The 25555-nt window shown below is 41.4% G+C and overlaps 1 protein-coding gene across 1 annotated transcript; it reads right to left on the bottom strand.

The window, feature by feature from the left end:
• Window positions 1-867: 867 nt before the first annotated feature.
• On the bottom strand, window positions 868-25246 carry os9 (OS9 endoplasmic reticulum lectin). The gene is made up of 15 exons (XM_080728788.1): window positions 25084-25246; window positions 24393-24575; window positions 20053-20116; window positions 19430-19506; window positions 18487-18585; window positions 17102-17303; window positions 15926-16084; window positions 14995-15110; window positions 12767-12821; window positions 9570-9652; window positions 9263-9466; window positions 7318-7522; window positions 5884-6051; window positions 3507-3616; window positions 868-2970 (listed from the first exon to the last, which is right to left on the bottom strand). Exons 1-15 carry the CDS (start codon window positions 25231-25233, stop codon window positions 2833-2835), a joined length of 2013 nt encoding a protein of 670 aa, XP_080584914.1. The 5' UTR covers window positions 25234-25246; the 3' UTR covers window positions 868-2832.
• Window positions 25247-25555: the final 309 nt, after the last annotated feature.

Here is a 25555-nt window from a genome sequence, read left to right as displayed (position 1 = left end):
AGTTTGACTATAGGCTACGGACCCGATTTAATGGCATTTCCATCTCTGGGACCCCAATTTATATTGTAAAATCAAAGTTAATTTAACTCTGAGAGTCTACACATCATTTGTACACTCTGAGTTACAGACCCATAAGAGTCCATTTGGTTTCTAACTCATTTTCTAATCATTTAGCTGAGGACCCCTGATGGTCTCTAGTCACCTTTTCAACTGCATCTTTAGCACCACACTACACCACATAAAAATATCTACATTTCCCATAAGTATCCCTATTGGTAAGAAACAATGGACCGTTTTAACTGATTATAATAAAATATAAATTTGTATTACAACTATCCTAAATTATAATACACTATAATGGATTATAACTGTGATTAAAATAAACTATAAAGTATTAATTTATTACTATGATAATTATAATGCACTATAATAGATTATAATAGTGGTTATAAGTATAACACAATAGAATATATTATCATGTATTACAACTACCGGTATATCCTGGTGGTCTATATGAGAAGTCAGTGAGTGATCAGTCATTATGAAGTGTTTGGCCCCGTTTGGCCTTGCTCAGACCTACTCTAGATTTTGATACGATTTAGTACCACGCTTAGTACCGCTTTCAAACCATTCTACCCAGGTCTTTGTAGTGGAAAACCTGGCACAAGTGGGCGGTGTGGAGTGGTGTGGTGTTGGGCCAGTGGAAAGGGGGTTCAATTTGAGAACCAATGATCTATGTTCCCAATCACCAAGATAGATTTGCCCGTTTGATTTAGTACACAGTTCATTTTAACATTTGATAAGAAAAACAAAGTAGTATTGAGATATCAATTATTTTTGTATGAGTAGAAACATTATTCACAGCAATTCTATGGCATTTTTGTTTTATTATTTCAATATAAAGAAGGTATAAGCACACAAAGACCTAATTTTGAAAGGCAGCTTAATGTTGACTTGGTGATAGAACACACAGATCGATAGCCATCAGTCAGTCATATTCTATTTCTGCGGTGTCACACCCACTGGAAGCCTTTCTTTTCTGTTTCCTGAAGTTTTGATGATTTGGAAAATGTTTTGCTTTGCTATTTGGAAAATAAAAAATTGCAAATAACAGAAAAAAGTAGTCAGTACATACAAAGATTTCCTATGGTACATCCATAGTGTACAGAACTTGGTGGTAGGGTTTGTGCCATAACTAGAGATGGGCAGTTACAAATTTGAAACAACAAATGCTTTCTTTAATTTAAACCAGGCTATGGGCCGATTCATACTCCACTTTTAGAGACGCATTTATTTTGGTTCGGCTCTGTCCAAACTAAAATATGACGTCATTCAGAGGTACCGTCATTAATTCGGCTGTTCGGTGCCACCGAGATTTTGTGACTACCTGAACAGAAATAAATTAAATAAAATTAAATAATACAAAAGTTAAGTATGAATCAGCCCTATGGCGTAAATAAACAATAATTAACAAACACTTATACCATTCATTAAGGACTCGGCTATCTAAATTCTTTGCCCATTCCTCTTGGGATTGTTGAACTGGATTTCCAACCAGTTTTGACAGTTAGCAAGCAAATATGACTTTGTATATTTGTGCAAAATGTATTGGTCCTAGCCTGGCTCCAGACCATAGACTCTGCCCACTCATTGAGTGGACGGTCTCCCTTGAAGCTTCAGTGTCAGTCAGATAACCAGGCTAGATTGGTCCCCGTCTGAAAACAAATGTTTGGATACGGTACCAGATTGCGCTGTGACAACATTTGACAACCTCACTCAATAAGTAAAGCCACACTAGACTGGTGGTAATATCCAACATGTCAAGTCAATTTATATTCAAGCAAATTATTTACAGATTAATATCCATCAAACTACAATTATTCACAAACTATACAAATTCAGCCCTTGTGGTACACTTCTGAATAATCCTTAGAAAAGTTTTTTGTGGAATCTTTCATTTGGTTGACTGCATTTCATTGACACTGGACATTTGCTTCTAAAGTATACAGCCACAAGGTAAATCTGGCATTGCGTTATCAGCAATCTTATCAGACAAAACATTTTGCAGACTTACATACTACAGGTCCTAAACTCTTGTTGCATTTGGAATCCCTTTTACCTATGGAACAGAACTTAAAAGAAACGATTTCTGGCAGCTAATTAATGCATAAAATTCCATTTATGAGATGCTTCTAAAAATGTAAAGTGCCACAGTATAAAGTGTAGAATTACTAATATAACCTACAATTGAAAAGATTTATGTGCTTACTGATTTGTTTCTTTTCTTTTTATCAGCAAACAGTGCATTATCAAAAAGCTTCACAAGAACAAAAACATGAATGTACATCTGTACCCCTTATTGAGCATTTGCCTTTTTAGTTGTTGATATTAAAATATCAAACACTTTTCAGGGGGGGCAAAAGAGAAAAACGGACCACCCTTTGCAACATATCACTTGTTGAGTCACATAAGATTTCCTCTGGTTGCTTCCCTGCAAAGACAGATAACAAAAAAAATGCAGGACGTTGTTCAACTACGGTTACAGTGTTGTTGCAAAAAAAAAAAAGGACATAGCTTTCTAGCTATCCATCAATGTCATTATCCCTTCCGAGAGGAAAATGCATAACTTCATACTGCTGTTTGGGCTACAGCTGGGATGTTTGTCGTGCAACAGTGGCGCCTACTGAGACACATTTTCTGAACGTAGACACAAGAATATCATCTGTCAGGTTTAATAGCAAGCTCTGTAGGGGGCGGATGACACTCTCCCTGCCTATTGGTCTCCACAGGAGTTTGATTTACCATCACTGAAGGTGAGTGACATTCTACAGCTCAGATGTCGACGTCATCCGAGTCAGAGGTGCTCGATGGCGGAGGCTCCTCTTGTGACTCTCCCCACACAAACCTATAGTTGTTCTCCAGTTCTTGTTGCCTCTTTTGCTCCTTGTAAACTTCTTCTGTGCCTCCGGTCTGAGGGGTGAGGAGAAAACAATGAACAATGAACATCTCCTGATCCAACTTCATTCACCCCCAGGAAGATATAGACACAAAAGAGGACACACTGTACTGTATAGAAACAAGTTGAACTGGAATCGGCGCATTCAACTGCCTGGAGCCAGAGCTTCGTAGTGTATAAGAAGGATAACAAATGCATCTTCTTAAATCCTGAATTTGACCAAGAAATGTCTTGCTGATAGACACTACAAGTTTGAATACTATGATACAATCAATCAATATAAAGCAATGCAGTGGTTCTCAAAGTGGATTCCTTTAGGGGGGTCTTAACTCTGTGTGTACAAATGGAACCAAATGAACCCTAACAGGTTCATAACAGGTTCATTTGGTTCTATTTGTACACTGTCAGAGTTAAGGGGAGACCTTGAAATTTGGAAGTTTGAGAAACACTGCAGTAATCAATTGTAGATGCCTCATTGGACAAAATAAGAATTACGTGAGACCTTTGCTTATGTATATTTCTAATGTTGTTAAAATGCAATTTAACGTACCAGTAGATTTATGAGCAGCTCCCTGAAGGATTTTGTGTCTTCTTCAGTCAGCCATTGGTCCCCTGCCTCCTCTGCGTTCTTTCGTGTCAAGATCTTCACCTCAATTTTACCTAGAAACACAACAGGAGGTGAGAGGCCACCCCATTAGCGACACGCAGCAGGACATGACACTGAGGAAAATGTATCACAACAAAACAACAATTGTGATGCAAAAACATGTAAATATGAGAGCTGATGAACATGACAAGACAACAGAGATGAAATACAGTTTCTTGTGCATTTTGGCAGAGATAAGCTTATTGTGCCTCATTTATATTACACTAGGTCACACAATATGACGTAGCTGGTAGATCAGCTATTTTTATGGATGCCACTGGCTTGTAACCAAGCATAAATCACTCTTTAGGCCAAATGAAAAGAATACGGACATAAGACTAGGACCACGATGAAAACAAGTCCCCGGGAACTTTTTGTGTTGTCCTTTTAGCCCAAGTGTTCTCTGTACTTCCGTGCTGTTCACATTTTTTACTAATAAAGTGTGCTGTGAATACATTGTTCCATCAGCCACTATTTTAGTGTTTATTTTGTTCATAAAAAAAAAATAGAATTGATATTTTGGGGGGGATTTAATTCCATTGCACAACAAGAACTGTTTAGTTCTGATCATACTAAATAACACTAGAGTATAGATTATACATTAGTCGCAATTCCCCATGTAACAATTGTGTCCCCTTTAATAGTAGTAGTTGGGGTATTTTGCTACAGTACACCTGCATAGGGCTGTCATGTAAACGATCATAATCGTTTACATGTTGAGAAATGTTAATACTGTATAGTTTCAAACACTTTCAAAAAATAGTGCGATGCGACGCGTTGTGAGCTTGTAGATCGGCTATTTCCACTATCAATGTTCTTTTTAAAGTATAAAGTTGTCAAATATGTCAGTAATTTATTTGTAGGCCTATTTTTAAGTTACCGTATGTGTCATAATTGCCATGTCCAACTTCAAAGCCTAAAAGCCAAACAGAAATGTAATTGTCAACGTCAAATACACAATTAAATCGTTAATCGCAATTATTTGAGTGACAATTAATCGTCATGTAAAATGTCATAATCGTGACAGCCCTACAGTGTACAAAAGCCCTACAGTGTACAAATGGAACCAAATGAACCGGTTCCATTTGTACACTGTCAGAGTTAAGGGGAGACCTTGAAATTTGAAAGTTTGAGAAACACTGCTCTAGGGGTAGGGGCACTTCCAACACATACTGTAAGACTGGCTGAGCCTGCTATTCAAACCAATGACCCTCTCATTCCCAGACGACCAGTCTCTTTTCACTCAGCTACAGCAGCCCAAGTGTACCGTGTTCCCCGTCTCTGGCCCCCACGCCACTCTGCACTGTTGACCAGGGGAGGGTGTCACTGGGATTTCTAACAGGTTTGCTTGCATATTTCAGACGCACAATGTGCTGACTGACATGGTGGGAGTTTGTTCGTGTATGGTTTGATTAAACCGTTTTATGGGGAAAGAATGCAACAACTGATTATACCCGGCAAAGCATACCCTAGTTCAGGGTTCCCCAAAAGGCGGCCCGTGGGCCATTTGCGGCCCGCGGGGGGCTACTGTCTGGCCCACACCAACCTCAGTAATAATGGTGGTATAAGAGCAGCAACATCATTAGTATATCGTCGTTGTCGGGTGGAAATCTTGTATCTCCAAATTTGTACGCTCTTTTCCAAATCATACAAGGGCTTCGCACAAAAGTAGTGAAAACAGCAGATCTACAAGCACACAACGCCTCGCGGTGCGAGGCGTTGTGTGCTTGTAGATTGGCAGTTTTCACTAGTTTAAATAATTTTTAAAATGATAAATGCAAAACAAACGGTTTTGGACATACAAGATTTTCACCCGACAACGACGATATCTGAACTGTCGCTGGAGTAGCGGGAACGCTACCGTCGCCCCCTGCAATGTTGTGGCCCTCGGCTTGGCACCCTAGACATAATTCGGCCCTTGGGGAAAACTAATTGGGGAACCCTGCCCTAGTTTATACTTTGTCATATGACAGCGTTGCGCAGCGAAGATAGCCCATCAATAATCTGAAAAAGATTCCAGACAGACACACACACACACACACACAGACAGACTGTCTCATAGACAGCTAGCCACTTGCAGAGGCACAACGTAAAAAATCATTTTTGCACCAGGGTTAACATGGTTAATTATAATAGAAGAGGCATATTAGTCCCCCAATAGGAAGCCCTCAAAAGCCTGAACGGACGGTCACACACTTGGACAAAGATGGAAAGAGAAGTAGGAGACTGTAGATGGAAAAGAGACGGGCTGTGTGCTGGTGGTGCACTCCACCTTTCCTACCTTCGGCCTTCAGTCCTGCCTTCTCTAGCTGCTCTTTTACCACGTCCTTTATGTGCTGCCACTGGGGGTCGCCTTCTCCCATCTCCTCAACTTTGACCTCCCCATCAGAGCTGCCGCCCGTCCTATACTTAGTAATTTTGATCTTAACGTGGTCATCGTCCACTTGGTCTGGGGGGGTGACGAAGACAAAAAAAGGGGGACAAACAGCACAGGTCACCTCGTGTGTACTGCATGGGCAGCACGATGGGAGGAGGCGAGAGAGAGTCAAGAATGTGTGTTCCGATGTGTTCATGAATAACAAATCACTATGAAACCATCCCACAGATGCACAGAAAGTAGAGTTCTCAACGGGCCTGAAAATTAAGGCCCGGCCCTAACTGGGCCCTAACTGGGCAGGCCCGAGGCCCTACTAGTTAGCATACATTTTAGGCCCTACCCGGCCCGAAAACTTCGGGTCGGGTCGGGTATGGTCGGGTCTATCACAGAGTAATAGTAATAAAATAATAAAAAAATATATTTTCTTTTTTCATTGAGCCCGAGGCCCTACCCAGCCCTATTAATTAGCATACATTTTAGGCCCTACCCTACCCTAAATGTCGGTCGGGTTCGGGTATTGTCGGGTTCGGGCAGAATTTGAGAACAGCGGAGGCAGAGAGAACTCACTAAACAAACAAATTTGAAAAAATGGATCCCTCTCTGGATTCTGTTCCGTTCATATGAGACTGAGCTGTGTGTGTATTCGTCGATAATTGTGGATCTAAAACAAATCCTCTGTTGATTGCGTGCTTGACGATATGAGACAAAAAGAAAATAAATGGTGACAAACATTCACACTATGATGAACATGAAGCGGTTGACATCAGACACAATGGAGATGTAACTAAACAGTGCACGTGGTGAAACAGGGTTCCCACACATCTTTACCAATTAATTTCCAAAACGTTTCCAGAATATTTAACCCGATTTCCAGGACTATATAACAATAATTCAGCTCAATAACGAGTCGCTTACTCCTATGCGCAATGCCCAAAGACAGGTAGTGTATGCCAGTGGTCAACCTTTTAGGGCGTGACCCCCGAAATAATCATATTTGAAGAGAGTTGAGGAATTTTGTATAACACGGTTTTATTGTGAAAATAGCCTATCTACATGCTCGCAACGCGAGGCGTTGTGAGCATGTAGATCTGCTATTTTCACAATTTCTGCCTCTAATATTTGACAATTTGGCCAAAGTTTAATTTGTCATTTCAGTATTAACAAAATCAATAACGAAAGACATTGCATAGCTATTTTTTCCAGGACCTTCCAGGACCCTTGATCAATTCCAAAACTTTTCTGGAAAAATATTTTTTCTAATTTCAAAATATTTCCAGGAATTTCATGACCGTGGGAACCCTGGTGAACGAACGTCCGGGCGCGACGCTGCCCTTGTACCTGGCTGTTGCGGAGCCAAGCTGGGGCTTCCCCTGGTCGGGTCGCTGGCTCTCGGACCTCCCCCCCCCATTTGCTGTTCTGGGTCTTGGGCGTCTTTGTCCTCCAAGTGGTCGAGCAACTTGTCCAGGGTGGTCTCCAGTGTCTGCGTGGCCTGAGTACGATCAAACTCTCCTTTCAGTCCCTCCGTCTCCAACTCCTGCTGGGCCTAGATGTGCAGAAGAGCAAACCAAAACCTTCATTGTATACCATCATATCGTCGTTGTCGGGTGGAAACCTTGTATGCCCAAAACCGTTTGTTTTGCATTTATCATTTTAAAAAGGATTTAAACGAGTGAAAACAGCCGATCTACAAGCACACAACGCCTCGCGGCTGTTTTCACTACTTTTGTGCAACGGCCTTGTATGATGAAGCAGGGCTTTACTTTGCGAGAGAACGTACAAATTTGAAACTTGGAGATACAAGGTTTCCACCCGACAACGACAATATCATTATATGGATTTCAAGAAAGTAAAAAAAAAACTGCCAGCAGGCAACAGTTGGGCTGGAATTTGCCTTTTATGCCTTTATTGATAGGACAGTAGACTGACAGGAAATGGGGGGAAGAGATGGGGAGTGACACACAGCAAAGGTCGTCTGGATCGGGAATCGAACCGCCGCCGCCGCCGCCAGGCATCCATGCCTATGTGGCAATGCCTAAGTGGTATGCGCCTGGACCAGTAGGCCAGTGGCCGCCCCACGGTCCCCTATTCTTATTGGTGTACATTCATATTCATAGCACACAAATATGTATGAATTAAGCAATATTACACAAGAGGGTGTGCATTAACACGGTTATCTGGCACGACAGCCTTGCCGCAGGAACGAGCCGACAGGCGAGTTCCGTAGGCGAGTTCCGTAGGCAGGGCTACTATGTCCCTGAACGTCACATGAAAACCGCTAGCCTTGCCGCCTAGCATAGTGTGGGGAGAGAGGAGTGCTTGCTGTCTTTTGTGACCAACGCAGCTGATTTCTTTACTTGATGAGAGACAGTGCAGTAGTGCTCGTTATATGCACGGTTGGAGAGCCTGTTTTCCATTGAGAGCCCGACTACCTAATTTGCATGAATTTGTGTGACACACACATCATTCAAATTAATTCTTTCATAGACATAAATACGTAGATGCCGCACTAGCCATACGTCAATGTCACCTCTCTACTAGGAATGGCAGCTTAACTCCACAAGAAATATAAACTTGTCCCGAAACTAAAATGTTTTTCCGTTTTATAACCATTACTGTTATTATATTTGTGAGATACGGGTTTTTTTTTGTATGAAAATGCACATTTTCTAATATAGCCAAGTATACTATATCATTGGTTCTCAAAGTGGATTCCAGGGATCTACATTCCAGGTTCCTTTATGGGGGTCTATATTGACCCACACAAGTCTGTAACTATACATTTGTACGCTGTCAGAGTTAAGGGGAAACCTTGAAATATGAAAGTTTGAGAAACACTGTCCTATATCATACATAGCTACATGGCTAACATTTGTAACAAGCCAAACAGCTCTAAAATTGGTTGGAGAATTCAGCGAGTTATGAGAATTGTGATTGTGTGCAATGGGTGGTGATGGAGGCTGCATCAAACACTTATTCTTCACCCGTCAAGTTTCATGGCAATCCACCCATCAGATTTAGATTTGTTTTGCGCAAATTGAATATTCAGTCCTCATGGGGACATTAGAGGAAATGATATGGGTCAGCAAATTAGGTTTGCTGACCTAATTTTGCTGACACACAATTCCATAGCAATCAAGACTATATTAAGATAGTTTGCTCGGGACCAAAATATTGTACAGACGGACAGACAAACCGATGGAAATAGGCACCCTGATAGCAGGGCTAAAAACAGTTTATACAACATTATTTCATGCTAACAGGGAGTTTTTGGTCTGACACGCACCTCATTGATGATGTTGTCAAACTCCTTCTGCATTTCCTCCTTGATTTCCTCAATTTTCTCAGAGGGCACTGAGATGTCAGCCATTTCTTCTTCAAACTCTTGTAGCAAGCGTTCATCTTCATCCCTCTCTTCCTTGCTGGGCTTGTCCTTTACCCCATCGGCCTTTTGCCTTTCTCCTTCATTTTTAGCTTGGTTTTGTGTTTTCTAAAACAAAAACAAAAAAAGATATATACTACATTTAGAAATGACTTTGTCAAAACGAAATTAATCGAGGAACTATACAGTAATTGCTTTAGAAAACCATTACCTTTCTGTTGCTTTCTTTGAGGTGTTGGACGAATTTCATCAGGTCTGCTGGGTCTGTGATGATTTTAAAGTTGAACTTTTCAACTTAAAGAAGAGAGACAAGGGAGAGAAAATAAATATATATATAAATGTCATTAATCTAATACTAAACAAGACTAGGAAACCTAGTTGGCAGTATACAGGTTGTGGGGAACAGTTGCTGGCAAAAAGGGAAATCTGTGATTTTGACATAAGATGTGGCCGTCTGCATGCACTATTGGCAGATACTTTAAATATATTACTATACAGTTTCCACACCATCCATTACTATTTTTGTCTTTTAAAACGTTTAATAAATGTGGTTTTCACGACAAGTGTCTTTTTACCAGTAGCATATTTTCCTGACACAGCTCAGCTTGTAACTTAATGAAACCAAAACCAATGTTGTTTTGTTCTCCTCCTCTAAAGCAGAGCAACAGCGAGAACTCATCGGCGATTTTGATTCCATGAAAGTTCTGCCTGGGCTTTTTTGAAGCAGCTGCACACGTATTGACACTCATTGACACTCATTGTGAAAGATTGTAATCAATCAATGTGATTACTTCCTGCCTATCCACATAATATAGCTAGCTTTACTTTAGGATAACTTCACTTGAATTAAATCTAAATGTTATTGCATAACAGATCGTGCCAATGTGGCACGGGCTAATAGGCTTGTACCAAACAGCCGCTACCTGTTTTCTTTTTTCTTCCTTTTTTTAATACGCTATGAACCTTAGGCTGTAATATGTAAGGTTTTTTTCTGTGAATGAAATGTTATTTTGTCCAATCTGTAGATGTTAGGGGTGTAACGATATAGTAACTAGGCTTGTCACCAGAACCGATACTTCGGTACCAACTCGATGCCAAATGTGACGGTACGGTACGGTACTGACTTTTCTACAAGTACGGTAGTACCGAAGTACCGTTGGTACCGAGATGCCAGATCTGGCCGCTTCTTTTGTGTTGTTTTTGGGCTGTAAATGAGCAGTTATCTGGCAAGCCTCACAGCAGGCAGTCGGAAGACACACGCACAACCCTCACAGCAGGGTCTGATGCTGTGATAACGTTACGTGGACTACCACGCTTTAAGGAGAAAAACAACAACATGCAACATGGCGGCGGTACACGCATCTGCATCGCGTCGTCTCCAACCAGCAGCGACAGCTGCCCCTTGAGAAGAAAAACTAAACAAAAGTCGCGTATAGTACGTTGCATTCGAGGATGAGCAGGGATTAATAGGTGATCGTCAAAAACCTGTATGCCGGACCGGCCCGTAACCGTTTCCAGACGAAAGAGACACATCCAACTAGCGAAACATCCAACTAGCGAAACATCTAAAAGACCGACATCCAGACTTGTACAAAGAATTCAAGGTGAGTGCATTTGAATTCACGTGTTATCATTGTTGTCCATATCTAATAACGTTACTATGGTGAGCCCACACAGTAAATGAGCTGCCAGGCAAAGTAACGTTAAGGTTGTGTCCAGCCTCGTCACGGAGAGCAGCCCCCTTCTGTCCCGCATAAAGTTACATAAAGTTGCAAGGCAGCTCATTTACTGTATCGCCTAACGTAACTCGCCTAACGTAACGTTAAAAATCGCTGGAATAATACATACACGTTATTCTTTGTTTGAGAAGGCTGGCATTGATGTTTGGCCAATGTTCTTCTAGACTTTTTTTTTTACGCTAGGATTGTGTGTGTGTGTGTGTGTGTGTGTGTGTGTGTGTGCGTGCGGTTGTAATAATAGTGTGTGTGTGTGTGTGTGTGTGTGTGTGTGTGTGTGTGTGTGTGTGTGTGTGTGTGTGTGTGGACAGTGTGGTTGTAATGGGCTATGATTTGTAATAAATATCACTAAAAATGGTTTCACCACGTCATTAAATGACTGCTTGCACTGAGAGAGAGTGTGTGTGTGTGTGTGTGTGTGTGTGTGTGTGTGTGTTTTTGTGTTTGCGTGTTATTACAGCCTATGCTGTTTTCATATTGTTGCTGTAGTCAGTCACTTAGCTACACCTACTAACTGAAATCTCAATGTTCTTTTCACAGTATCAGCCAGAGGAGGACTTTGACAGGGAGGACAGGCCAGAGCAAAGCCAGCAGCAGCAACACACACACAGCCAACACTTTGATTTTATTAATGATACATTTTTTTAAGGCTACATGCACATTATTTTATTTTAATCATTTAAAGCTACGTGCAACTTCTGTTTAAGCATACAGTATTGTTGTTTGTTGTTCACTTCTAATAAAGGAGTGTATGTTGAACTACATGGGGTTTATTTTATTTTTTTATCGTGGTATCGAAATAGTATCGAGAATCGTGGAATTTCAATGGTATTGGTACCGACTACTAGATTTCTGGTATCGTGACATCCCTAATAGTAACTGTATCGAAATATCGTTTTTAACTTAAAAAATCGAATCGAATCGTTTTATTTTGTATCGTATCGAATCGGCAGTGCAAAGAATCAATTGTATCGATACTACCTACTTGTGCATTGTATTTAGCATTTTTAAGAAGAAAAAATTAAAAGGAGTGGTTTAATTACTTTTCCTTTCCATATAGCTACACTGGACTATCGATAAATGTGTGTAATCTCTGGGTTCATGTCAAGGTGCAGGTTTGTCAATATACAATGACCATGTATTTGGCGGATAATCACTGTGTTTACTTATTTATAACCATAATAGTACATGTTTCCCTTAAAAACCTGCACTATCCACACCTTTCACACATATTTAATTTATTTGCTAAATAGTTACTATATCGATTTTAAATCATTGAATCGAATCGTATCGTATCACCATGAATTAACCAATATCGTCCATGTATCGTATCGTCAACCATGTATCGTGATATGTATCGAATCGCTATTAAAATGTATCGTTACACCCCTAGTAGATGTTAAAACAATTTCACTTGTACAACAGGGGTGGTTGTATTTGAGTCTCCCTGCTCTTCTATCGAGACATTTAGATCCTGTATCTAGGTTAGACATGGCCTTTCTCCCCAGGCAAGCAGGCAGGTACTGTTAGCTCAGTGACAGTTACATAGTGCGGCTTTAATGTCAACGTGACATAACAATAACAGCACACACCATATGGTAAATGGTTCAACTCTCATCTCTCCAAATCCGGTTTATATTTAGTCTAAAAGGTGCTGATAAAAATGCATTACCTTCATCTATAACTTCGTTGTCTGCAAGTGAATTATCATCGTCATCTTTTGTTGCCTGTGGAATCAAAATATTGTTAGGTCTTAGTAAATAGCTAAAATCGACACTATCCAATACACGAAAGATGAGATAGTAATAAGCGATGTTGTCTCATGGAACACATCTATTTTATTCTGAACCCTGTCAAACCAAAACAACTCATAGTTATTCATACAATCTTCATTAAATGTTTTGACATGAGGTGTGTAATGTGTATACAAACACATCTCTCTATACTCAATATAAATATACCGTACAACTCCAAACTGCTATCCAGCAACACTTTAACTTTATGTAACTGGTCTCAATTAACAGAATTTTGTGAATACTTTCAACATTTCTCAGGCCAAGGACCCCTTAGCTGAGAGAGAGAGAGATGAAGCGGGGCGACCCCACTACTTATTAGATTCATGTTAAGTGTGTGCCTAAGACATTTAACCAATCAATCCCTCAACATATTGTAAACTTGACCTTTGGCTCTATAGTCTGTACATGGTCTGCTCTTTCACCAAACCTCTCTGCCAATAACAGACGATCTACAAGCTGAGCTTGTACAGTAGATTGTCTATTTTCAGAATAGCGACGCTATAGGGTTCAAGTGGTTCATGTTAAGTTCATATCACACAAATATTGACATTGCCTAATCCAGTTTAAAATTATACATAGGATCCACTATTCGAAAGTGAGGTTACATAACATCTTCCCGGAAATCTCCCCAAAGGCAATTTGCGAAAAATGTGAGTTGGTTGAGGTTGACCTGTTACACAGTTTTGCACTCTGCACTAAACTACGAGATTTCTGGGTTGACATATTTAATTTCTTTTCAAGAATATTTGAAATACAGTTACAACCTGATCCTTTATTAATCATTTTTGGAGTTTCAGAAGCGTTAAGACCTCTAAGAGTACATCAGCAAAATCTTCTGTCCTATAGTCTAATCACAGCTAAGAAGCTTATTTTAATGGGCTGGAAGGGGAAGGAGGTGCCCACAAGGAAACAGAGTTGACAGACACCCTCCACTTGGAAAAAATTAGATACACCATAAAGGACAAACCTGAACAATTTGAAAAGATCTGGGGACCACTGATTTCCTTATCGGAACAGGAGCGGGCCTCCTGATAGTTTACAATAACTTATAGTAGCGCTCTGGGGTGGGGATTGGCTGAGGGGGGTGGGGAGGGTTCTTTGGGGGTTATTTTGTGTGTATTGTTGTTGTTTTTTCTTTTTTGTCTTTATTCTTTAAAAACATATATCATTGTCCTGACAATATGCCTTATTTTAAATGTAAAATGAATAAAAAATATTTGAAACGTATCACACAAATATTTGGCAGCACCCCTGCAATATCTCTGAGGACCCCTAGGGGTCCCGGATGCCCCGTTGAAGACCCCTGAAATAGAGAAACTAGCCATTATAGTATACTACTGTGGTAGATAATCAGGAAGCAAGTTGTTGCCTGACATTCAAGTGTATATGCTATGAGTACAGTGGTTTCCTAGGGGTTGATACAACTATTTAATAAATCTTGTATGGTACAATTATAAACCGGAATGCATAAATTCACCTTAACATTAATTGTAAATAGAATGCTTCAGGAAGTGCACCTTTGTTGTGTTGTTTGTGTTAATATATACTGTGTGAGCAACCGAGGACTTAAATTGGCATTATTCCTCTAAAGCAGGGGTCTTCAACAGGGGGTCCGGGACCCCTAGGGGGTCCTCAGAGTTACTACAGGGGGTCCTCCAAATCTTTGTGATAGAAACTTTTTACCCCTTTTTTATATTAACAATTTGAACCCTAGCGTCTATATTCTGAGAACTTTAGCCAAAAATAGCAGATCTACAAGCTCACAACGCCTCGCAGCGCGAGGTGTTGTGAGCTTGTAGATCGGCTATTTTCGGCAAAGAGGTTTGGTGTAGAGGGGAAAAAGAGCAGACTACGTACAGAGTGAAAGGTCAAGTGTATTAAGTATTGCCGGTTCAAATGCTTAAATATCTGAAAACACAAATTGACATGAATCGAAATACACTGATGATCGTGCTGTCAAACTATATGGAATCTATGAAAAGGTTATGGGGGTCCCTGCTTCATCTCTCTCTCAACTAAGGGGTCCTTGGCCTGAAAACGTTGAAGACCCCTGCTCTAAAGAAAACCATAAAATAAAACAAAGAAATAAAGTATAATTCTGTACCGGAATCCCTTGTTGTTTAGCAGTTGATTTAGATCCATCAGGCCTGGTAACTCCATCCCAGAAGTCAGAATCCTCAGTGTCGTCTGAGCCTGCCTCCTCGTGTGTACCAGTAGCATCTGTTTCAACAGAAACCCATGCAATTATCAGTGCATATTATATACAGGGTTCCCACACATTTTTACCAATTAATTTCCAAAACGTTTCCAGAATATTTAACCTTATTTCCACGACTATATAACAATAATTCAGCTCAATAACAGGTCACTTACTCCTATACGCAATGCCCAAAGACAGGTAGTGTATGCCAGTGGTTCTCAACCTTTTCAGGCCGTGACCCCCGAATTAATCACGTTTTAACTGGGGACCCCCCCACCCTGACGAGCACTAAGAGTTGAGGCATTACATTTTGTATAACATGGTTCTATTGTGAAAATAGCAGATCTACATGCTCACAACGCCTCGTGATGCGAGGCGTTGTGAGGATGTAGATCGGCCGTTTTTCACAATTTCTGCCTCAATTTGGCCAATGTTTAATTTGTCATTTCAGAGGTATTAACAAAATCAATAACCAAAGACAATGCATAGCTATTTTTTTCCAGGACCTTACAGGACCCTTGATAAATCCCAAAATTTTCCAGTACTGGAAAAAATATTTCCAGGAATTTCATGACCGTTGGAACCCTTTATATAGTACATCTCTGTACAAGGTGCAAATTGGATGCCAACGTGGAAATTATAAATCCTTGCTTGTCTATTTGATAATTTAATGTTTTTAACTTAGCTAAAATAGCCAATCTACAAGCTCATGGCGTGAGGTGATACATTGTGAAAATAGCCATCACATCGCGATGTGTCATCTTGTTCTCATCTTTATTTTGCCTATAATGACCAATAGGGACGCCAAGTTGAAAGAGGTTAAAAGAAAAAACACCTTTTTTGTCCGACGTCATGAGGTCTGGATCATCGATCGGTGCAGCCCACTCCTCTTCTGTGACTACGGCTGTGTCGTCTGCCCCTTCATTAGCAGCCAACATCTCATCTAGACTTTTCAACTCCTCCGAGATCTGCTCTACTTTACGTTTAGTGTCCGCTGGGAACGCAGCAGAGAGAGAAAAGGGAAGAGGGTCATTTACACAAAATATTTAAGAAAAAATAAATAAATAAAGACATAAGCAAAGGAGGAGGAGGTTTCCAAATATAGTTAACAACCTAAGAGGATCTCAGCACAGACAATTCAAGCACCCTCCCACACACACACACACACACACACACACACACACACACACACACACACACACACACACACACACACACACACACACACACACACACACACACACACACACACACACACACACACACACACACACAGATTTCCTGCTGACTCACAGATAGGCCTGTCACAATTACCGGTACTTCATAATCGTCTAATCACAATTATTTTGCATAATCGCAATTATTTTGTCATAATATTTTCCAATTCCATGTTGATGCGATGCGTTGTGAGCTTGTAGATCTGCTACTTCTACTATCAATGTTCTTTTTTAAGTATAAAGTTGTCAAAGTTGTAATTTCTTTGTATATTTAGGTTAAGTGTCACATCTGCCATGTGCAACTTCAAAACCAAACAGATTTTTTCTTTTTTTCCCCCATCGCAATTATTTGAGTGACAATTAATCGTCATAATCGTGTAGGGCTGTCACAATTATTACATAATCGTCTAATCGTGATTATTTGACATAATCGCGATTATTTTTCATAATCGTTTCCATGTTGAAAAATGTTCATGTTTAAAAAAAAAAGTCAAAAATAGTGGAAATAGCAGATCTACAAGCTCGCATCACGACGCGTTGTGAGCTTGTAGATCGGCTATTTCCACTAATAAATGTTCTTTTTTAAGCATAACGTTGTCAAATATGTCTAATTTCTTTGTATATTTAGGTTATGTGTCATATCTACCATGTGCAACTTCAAAGCCTAAAACCCAAACAGAAATGTAATTGTCAACGACAAAAACACAATTAAATTGCCATTATTTGAGTGAAAATTAATCGCCATGTAAAATGTCATAATCGTGACAGCCCAAAATTGTGCCAGCCCTACTCACAGACTTGAGCCTTGACGTAGTCCATGTACTGCTGGGCACTGAGGGCCGGCTGGCACACGATGCCCTGGGGCTTGGCGCTGGAGGGTGGCCGCAGGAAGGGGTGCTGACAGGTGCGGCCCGTGTGGACCGTCAGCACGTAGTGGCACGACTGGGGCTCGTCCACCCGGGCAATGTAGTCACTGGAGCCTTCTTCACACACAAACTGAAAGACCAGTGGCGATTTGGACAGAAACTTAGGATTTAACCCATTAACACCCAAGGAGCCAAACTCGTTCAGTAACGAGTTAAGGCCACTAGGTGTTAGCCTGACTGCAAGCGTCAGACTCAACACACCACACTACGTGGGGGAGAGAGTCTGAAATTTCGAGCAGACATTCTACTTCAGCGGGGGCGGGCTAAAGCCTATTGACGTCACACACACACACACACACGCTTAGAGCCTCCGACAGCGACGTGGCGTGTTATTGCAAAAATACGTTATTTCTCATAACATATTATATGACTGCATGTTTACGTTGCAAAATGGTATTAAAACGTAATGAAGCGGCGCTATTGTATAGTTTATTAAAATAATTCGAGTCGAGTCTGACTCCGCCATGACAGTTTTCACGGACCAATCAGAGTCCACTAGACTCTCACGTGGGCAGAGGACACCAATCAGAGTCCACTAGTGAATCTCACGTGGGCCTACACTGCTCTGACGTGGGCAGAAGAGCTCTGTTTGGAGGGGGCTGAGACCGGAGCAGCCAAACCACGTGCCCCAAGCATACAACTCTGATTGGCCCATTCAATTCGCCCGCTCTTCAGGCGAGCCTGAAATAAAATAAAATATCTGCGGGTTCAGTCCACACTACACACCACCCACCAACAGGGGGTGGTGATGTGCGGACTGAAGTATCAGGCTAACTAGGTGTCACCCTGCCAAAAGGAGTTGTCTCGTCCCTGAACGAGTCAACGTAGGGTTAACTGTACGTGCAGCTGCATACGTCACCCCGTAGCAGAGAGAGAGAGAGAGAGAGAGAGAGAGAGAGAGAGAGAGAGAGAGAGAGAGAGAGAGAGAATGGCACGAGCTGGTTGCATTGATTTCCATTCTTTATATAAAACCTAAAGGAAAATACATTAATTGAAACTAAAATAAAAACAACAAATTAACAATGTCACTAAATAAGAAATATAATTAGATTAAAAATGTTGTGTTATACAGTGTTAGCACCGAGCGGCAGGCATGCGTGCACAAATGCGCGTGCACGTGAGCGCGCACGTGACGTCATGAATTTAGAGGGGAACCACTTCTAAAATCCATATCACACCACTGGTTGGAAAGGTTGAAGGTCGTCTGGTTGCAGGCAACAGGAATGCTAAATTAGGGAGTTCAACTCACTCACCCTGACTTCAGTCTGCCTGTGGCTTCCATTCAGGTCGCACTTTGAGCCGTTCACATAGCTCTGACTGTGGTAGCGCTTCAGTCTGTGCTGCTTGGAGGCCTGAGCAGGGAGATGATATGGTTCATATTTTAGGGTGGTAATATCCTGTGAGACTGAAATATCGTCGTTGTCGGGTGGAAACCTCGTATCTCCCAAGTTTCAAATGTGTACGTTCTTTCGCAAAGTAAAGCCCTGCTTCATCATACAAGGCCGACGCACAAAAGTAGTGAAAACAGCAGATCTACAAGCACACAACGCCTCGCGGCGCGAGGCGTTGTGTGCTTGTAGATCAGCTGTTTTCCCTAGTTTAAATCCTTTTTGAAATGGTAAATGCAAAACGAACGGTTTCGGACATACGAGGTTTTCATCGGACGACGACGATATACTGCCTCGGGCAATGGAGCGAATCAAATATTTTGCATTTAATTGATACATTTATTAGGGGTGCCACAACACTGAACCGAACCGGTATACCGAACCGAATGGCCCTGTACCGAACCGAACAGCCCATACCGAATTAACCAAATTTCTTTCTTTTTTTGGGGTGTGGCCGCATAAAACATAACTCTTTCTGTACACTTTTTTTGGAGAAAATCTTCCTCCTGGTATAATCATAATAACTGATTATCCTGTTTTAGGGGGGAAACAAATGATTGCACCCCGTCTTTAAAATTAACTGAACATTTTGTATTCTTTATTTTTTCATTTTACATTTTTACTGTACCGAAACCGTATAGAAACCTTGAGCCAAAAACCAAGATACGAACCGAACCGTGGGCTGACTGAACCGTGGCACCCCTAACATTTATAGGCCAAGGGCACCATTAGAGTTGCTAATATTCATGGAGCAGACCCGGTTCTCTCCAATTGTCATGATGGGTTTTTAGTAAATGAAGACATTAACCTTAGCAGTATCATTGCTCCAGTCGAATTCAGATTCATAATAGCCAAGGAAGAGGACATCCCCTTTGATTTCTGTGTCTGTTGAGAAAAAGACAGGCAAATTAGTCTTGAGCAATGAGCAGGTTTGGTTTGATGACATTGGTAAACACATGACAATTCTAGAATTGCCAGTAATTACAGTCTAATTACATTACCTTATCTAAAAGATGCAAGGGGGACAGAGTATTTGTAAGTAGCTTAATACAAATTACATTATGCTGTATCCATGTAGGCTACGCATCTGGTAAACCTGATTACAAGGACAAGTGAAGAAAGTGAATGCCTAGGCAACAGTGTAAAAAAAACGGCAAATGTAAACATATCTGATGTGCATCTGTTTGCAGCTCTTTTCCTTCATAGCAGAAGAGCTGCCGAATGTCCAGTAACAGACAAAACCGGACACACACTGTCTGCGTTCCAACGTCAATATGTTACTAGGCTGGACAGAGGACAGCAATGGGATATCAGTCCTATTGAAGTGATTTCACACGCGGGTGATCACAGTCCATGGACTATAAACAGCCCATTATGCTTATCTAATCAAAATAAAAAGAAGGGAAAAAAAGTATGAGTATGATAACTCACCCTCAAGGTGGTACTGTCTGATGTGCTGTCCGTGACAGAACTCGTATGTCCACCAGTCCTTGGTCTGCAGAAAGCACAGATAAAAAAAATGTTTCCTTTAAATTGTTGATACAGTTTCGTTTTCTTCAGGCTATTGTGATAGGGATGAAAGGAAGGTGTATTTCCGTTATGGTAAGGTATTTATGTTGTAATAATATTCCTTTCCCCTTAATCATGTTCTCTTTTTCTGAATGGACTGCGGGACTTTAAGTGAATGGAGGTTCTGGATAGGGTAACTAGCGGCCATGTCGCAGCCTATGCAGTGTGGGGTTGACGTCACGGCCGGCCAATTGAGTGGCAGCTGGGCGGGACGCAGGACTATGAATGGGACGGCGCGTCTCAGTCAGAGGGAAGCAGGGGAACGGAGCAGACGTGTTGTGAGAGAGCAGAGACACCGGGGGTTCTGAGGAACCACGTACGCAATATAGACTCATGGGACTGAGTAAAGTAGCTATGCTACGCTAAGTGAGAACCATTGTGCGAACCTTATAGTTACAGCGACGGAGAGACTGGCGAGCCGGTGAGAGGAACGAACCGGTGCCTGGCCTGCTGTGAGAGAGACGGTCCGAGCTGGCCTGCTGTGAGAGAGACGGAGAGAGACGGTCCGTGCTGGCCTGCTGTGAGAGAGACGGAGAGAGACGGTCCTGTGTGTCGCACGCCTACATCACTCACCGGCAAGCGTCTGCTTGCCGGGTGTGTAAGTAAGTACCTGTCTATCGCGACACACAAAGTTAAAGCACCGCACTCTAGGACAACCATTATGCACTTGTGAACAGATGAGCTGGCGGCCTCCTCTTGTGTGTTTCAGAATCTGCCGTGGAATTGAGACGTAGGATGTATGCTGTTGAACCCCCTCTCTGCTAAGCTGTGTGGCTATATTGGGCTCCCCGGTGCCCCCCTTGCTATACTTATTCGTTCGGACAGACGAACACTAGTGAAGTGCTCCACGATACGCACCTTGCACTTTACTAATAGAATTGAAGATAATATTTTAACGATTAATAAATGCTTTGAATTGTTTTATTAGTTAATGGCGCCTTTTAGAATTTAGGTTTTTCTTTTGTGTTTTATTGTTTTGTGGCGGTTAGAGGCCTCTGTCAAGGTTAATTTATAATAAAGTATTGTAACTTTGTACCCCCCTGAAAAACGTTGTGGTGTCAGTCTCTCCAGGGTGTTCGTACCCATTTATTGCTCTCCCAGCCTGGTATTACTACGAACCTGTGTCTTAGCCTAGTGGTGTGTAAACCTTCAATGGTTTGTTGGTTAAAGTCCAACTGGCGTTGTCCGGCAACAAAGGTCCCCCTTTTTCATTTGGGTTTATATAAGAACAATTATACAACCGTAATATATATATATTCCTTTAATGATAAATGGTTAATAGTATTGCATTATTATAATACAGTTATTTCTGAACGTAACAGTAAGACTGGCCCACCTTACACTATTGCACAACAAACACTATTGAAGTGAACTCCCTGCTTCTGAAAAGAGCTTTTAGGATTTACACAATACATTATCTAAGCTCTCAATGAGGTTAACATTTGTATTTGAGTAAATTACTTAAACCCAATCAGGTGCTCTATCATTCTGTTGGCTCAAATGAAGTTGTTTTGTCTTTGTGATGTGTGCATGGTTGTTCAAACCATGTCAACACTGCAGTAGGAGCGAGATCATTTAGCGACCTACAACTGGGTTGCAACCTGGTCGGTGAACAACCTGGTCGGTAGTTTTCACCGACCAGGTCGCTAAATCTACCGACAGGGCTGCAAAATCACCGACCGGGCCAGGTCGGTGATGATTTAGCGACCCAGTCGGTAGATTTAGCGACCCAGTCGGTAGATTTAGCGACCCAGTCGGTAGATTTAGCGACCCAGTCGGTAGATTTAGCGACCCAGTCGGTAGATTTAGCGACCCAGTCAGTAGATTTAGCAACCCAGTCGGTAGATTTAGCAACCCAGTCGGTAGATTTAGCAACCCAGTCGGTGATTTACCGGCCCAGTCGGTAGCTTTAGCGACCCGGTTGCTGAAAACTACCGACCAGGTTGCAACCCAGTTGTAGGTCGCTAAATGATCTCGCCCTCTCTCCAACACTGTGGCAATAAATCTGGCTTAAAGGAGTAGTTCACCCCCAAAATGACTTTTTATTTTGATTACTCATGCCTTGGAGACTTGAGTTCACTAATATTTTAAGCGTTTTTTTGTCGCTTTCCTAAGACAAAAAATGTATTACAATAAATGTACTCCCATTGATTCCAGATGGGGACCCAAATGCATTCGGGTCCCCATCCGGAATCAATGGAGGTAAATTTATTATACCGTAATCATTTTCTTTTTCATAAATTAAAACAAATTAAAACCTTTTCTATGAATAAAAACACTTTTAAGAAGTAGTGAACACAGCAGATCTACAACCTCATAAAGGCCATTTTCACTAGATTGGGTCCCATGAAGACATCACATTTCTCCTTTGGGTCTCAGGCTAAAAACATTTAGGAACCACTCATCCTTATGTCTCAGTCATCCCCAGGCCTGATTATTAGAAATCTCTCCAGAGCCCTGACCTGACTGACTCTGCACTCTGCAGGCATGCTTACTCAATCGCCTTGCTGCAGCACGCCTTATCTTCAACATCATGCATTTTCATTTCCCTTTTTGTGGTCCCTTTACTGGCTTCCGGTTGCTGCCCACATCAAATTCAAAGCACGGGAGAGGACTTATAAGTAAGGGATAATCGGCCTGATAACTTATCAGAGTTATCAGTCCGTCGGTCTGTTATATATCGTCATTCACCAAGGAGCCATTCATTATCCCGCTTATTACCCAGCTACTAAATACAATTAATAATTTGACTCAAAACTAAAAACAAAACAAAGTATTTCCTTGTTTACAGAGTACAGACGTCTGGAAGTGTTCCACAAGTGTTGCGCTGGGCGTCCCCCCAGCACGACACGGTCGCCTTGGAAAACAAGGAAGTGCTGATTAGATAGAATCCATTTTCTGATACTACGTCGTCTATTTCTCACTTAAAATATTTTTAAAAACATTCTTGAGAGCAACGTTTAGTTCTAAATGTCGCTGTGTGTTTGTTTACATCATTTACATGGCTGACATGTTGGATACAGCACAAGATTCTCGCAGTGCAGCTGGACTGCAGCAGGTGTTCTGAGCCTTTGATTAGGCAGCGGTCTGTTATAGAGCGGAGCGGTCTGTTATCGCGGAATATCAGACCTCTGATTTCAGCGATTGACTAATCAGAATCAAGCATTCAAAGAAGCCGGGTAATAAGGCAATGAAGGGCATGGCACCCCTTTACCTTCAGCCCTACAACCCTTCAAACTCACAATGAACTGACCTCTGTGCTTCCCTATGACAACCCTCCCCAACATTCCAAGCTTCCTCCTGGCCCCCAGGCAGATTCACTGCAAATTGTCTGCCGCAGTCTGAAAACCCACCTCTTCAGTCTCCCACTCACCCTGCAGAACTTGTATCACTTGTTCTTATTGCCTACGTTTGGCCCTTTTGTTGTCTATTTTTGGCTAGGTGATTTCAAAGACATTATGAAGGACTTTGCATGCAGAAAGTCAAAGAAGTTGGCTGTATGAAGAGATTTAATGCGGCTTGCTTGTCCTCAAAATTGCTAACAATGTTATTCAGATGTCAAGTGATTTTTAAGACAGATGTTTGGTTTGATGTGTATTGTTTACTTGTGGTAACTTACTTTGTACAGCAGCACGTACAGTAGTCATTGTTGACTATAGGGTCGAATATTCGACAGGACAGGCCAAACTGTCAAATATTAAGTCAGCAAGAGGCGAACATTGTGGAAATAAATTTTTTAACAATATTTATCTGCGGAACCGAGTCACATTAAATGTAATACCTACAATTCCAAGTGCTTGTCATGGTGGGGGTCCCCAGTTCAAATATATTTATTTTGGGGGTCACAGCCTAAAAAGGTTTGAGAACCCCTGGTATAGAGCAAATTCATCCACCAGGGGCATTGACAACTCATTCTTATGACTTATTATCTCGCCAAACTTTATAAACTATATATTTTTTTAAAGAGAAAACAATAAAAAATTAAAACAAGCGAATATTCGACTTTGGTGAACAACGCCGAATAATGACTTTGATATTTGAATATTCGAATATTTGGTGAATGCCATGCCATCTTCACTTTGTTAAGTCACTCTGTTTAAACGCGTCTGCTAAATTCTAATTGTAATAACTAGTAATAACCATAATTTCTGCATTTCAAAGGGGATCTCACATCACATCTCGCATGGAAATGGGTTACCCACCTTCACCAAGCAGGCAGCATTATGCATAGGACTGAGAAGTTCTGGGATGCTGGGTCCAGTGTAACTGTTCGAGTCCCCTTCAGATGCTGGGTCTTGGTGAAATCTGACAGCTTGGGCTGGAAGTCGACACTCATACAGCTGCTTGTACTTGTTAGAAACCATCATGACCTCCTCAGTCTTGTCCTGGGTACAAAAAAGGACCCCAATGTAAACAAGCCATTGTGATTTCTTGGGTTTATTAGTAGACCTTGTATCTGATTCTGAGCTGTACTGTACTGTCTGTGCTTTTCCTATGCGAACTGCGAATAATGTATTCAGTCAATCAATCAATGTAACACAACTTTTGTCTGAACCTTCATAAGACATATCCCAAAAGCATTGCTATCAGTACCTAACTAACAAGTTATGTATCTGTGATTTAAAACTAAAACGAATATACATATCCAACTGTGTATGTATGCAGTTGAAAGCAAGCATGTGATGTGACAGGCTGACAGCTGTCGTATAATGATTTGCTTCGCATATCAGTATTGCTGATTGCATAATAACATATACCAATATTCTTAAACACCAAAAGCCAGCATCGCTTGTCCGTTATATACGTTAATAACGTAAATGACGAGCCTATGTTATGTTAGCATTATGTTATTATTAGCTATTAGCTACCGTTCGTTAGCTATCGCCCACTCACCTGCCCCAAAATGACGGGATCGGGGAGAATCTGGATGCCATATTTCATCTCATTCAGTTCCTCCAGATTTAAGAAGGCTGGGACGCAGAGGGGGGATATTAAGAGGAAAACGTAGAATCTCTTTAGCCACCTACTGAAGGGAGCAGCCATGATTCTTTCACAGACAGCCCCATCTGACTGACAGGCAGCCTAGAAACACAAGCCCTGACATGGTGGAAGCGGATTGGACGACGTGGGCGGCAAGACGCGCTCATAGGCTCGTGCCACATGTCAATCAATGTACGTGTAGTTTTCTGCAGTGCATTGTGGAAAGCTTGGTTTTTGCTCTGATCCGCTCTAGAGGCCACTCCTACTACTCAGTGGTGGAAAGTAACTAAGTACCATATTATAATGTAGGCTATATATTGCAGTATTAATGCTTTTACTTAAGTGAAAAATAACTGAGTACTTTTTCCACCACTGCTCCAGTTCT

Source organism: Nannobrachium achirus (genome assembly GCF_963921795.1).
Source record: "Nannobrachium achirus genome assembly, chromosome: 6".
Classification (NCBI taxonomy): domain Eukaryota; kingdom Metazoa; phylum Chordata; class Actinopteri; order Myctophiformes; family Myctophidae; genus Nannobrachium; species Nannobrachium achirus.
This window is presented reverse-complemented; position numbering and strand designations above follow the sequence as displayed.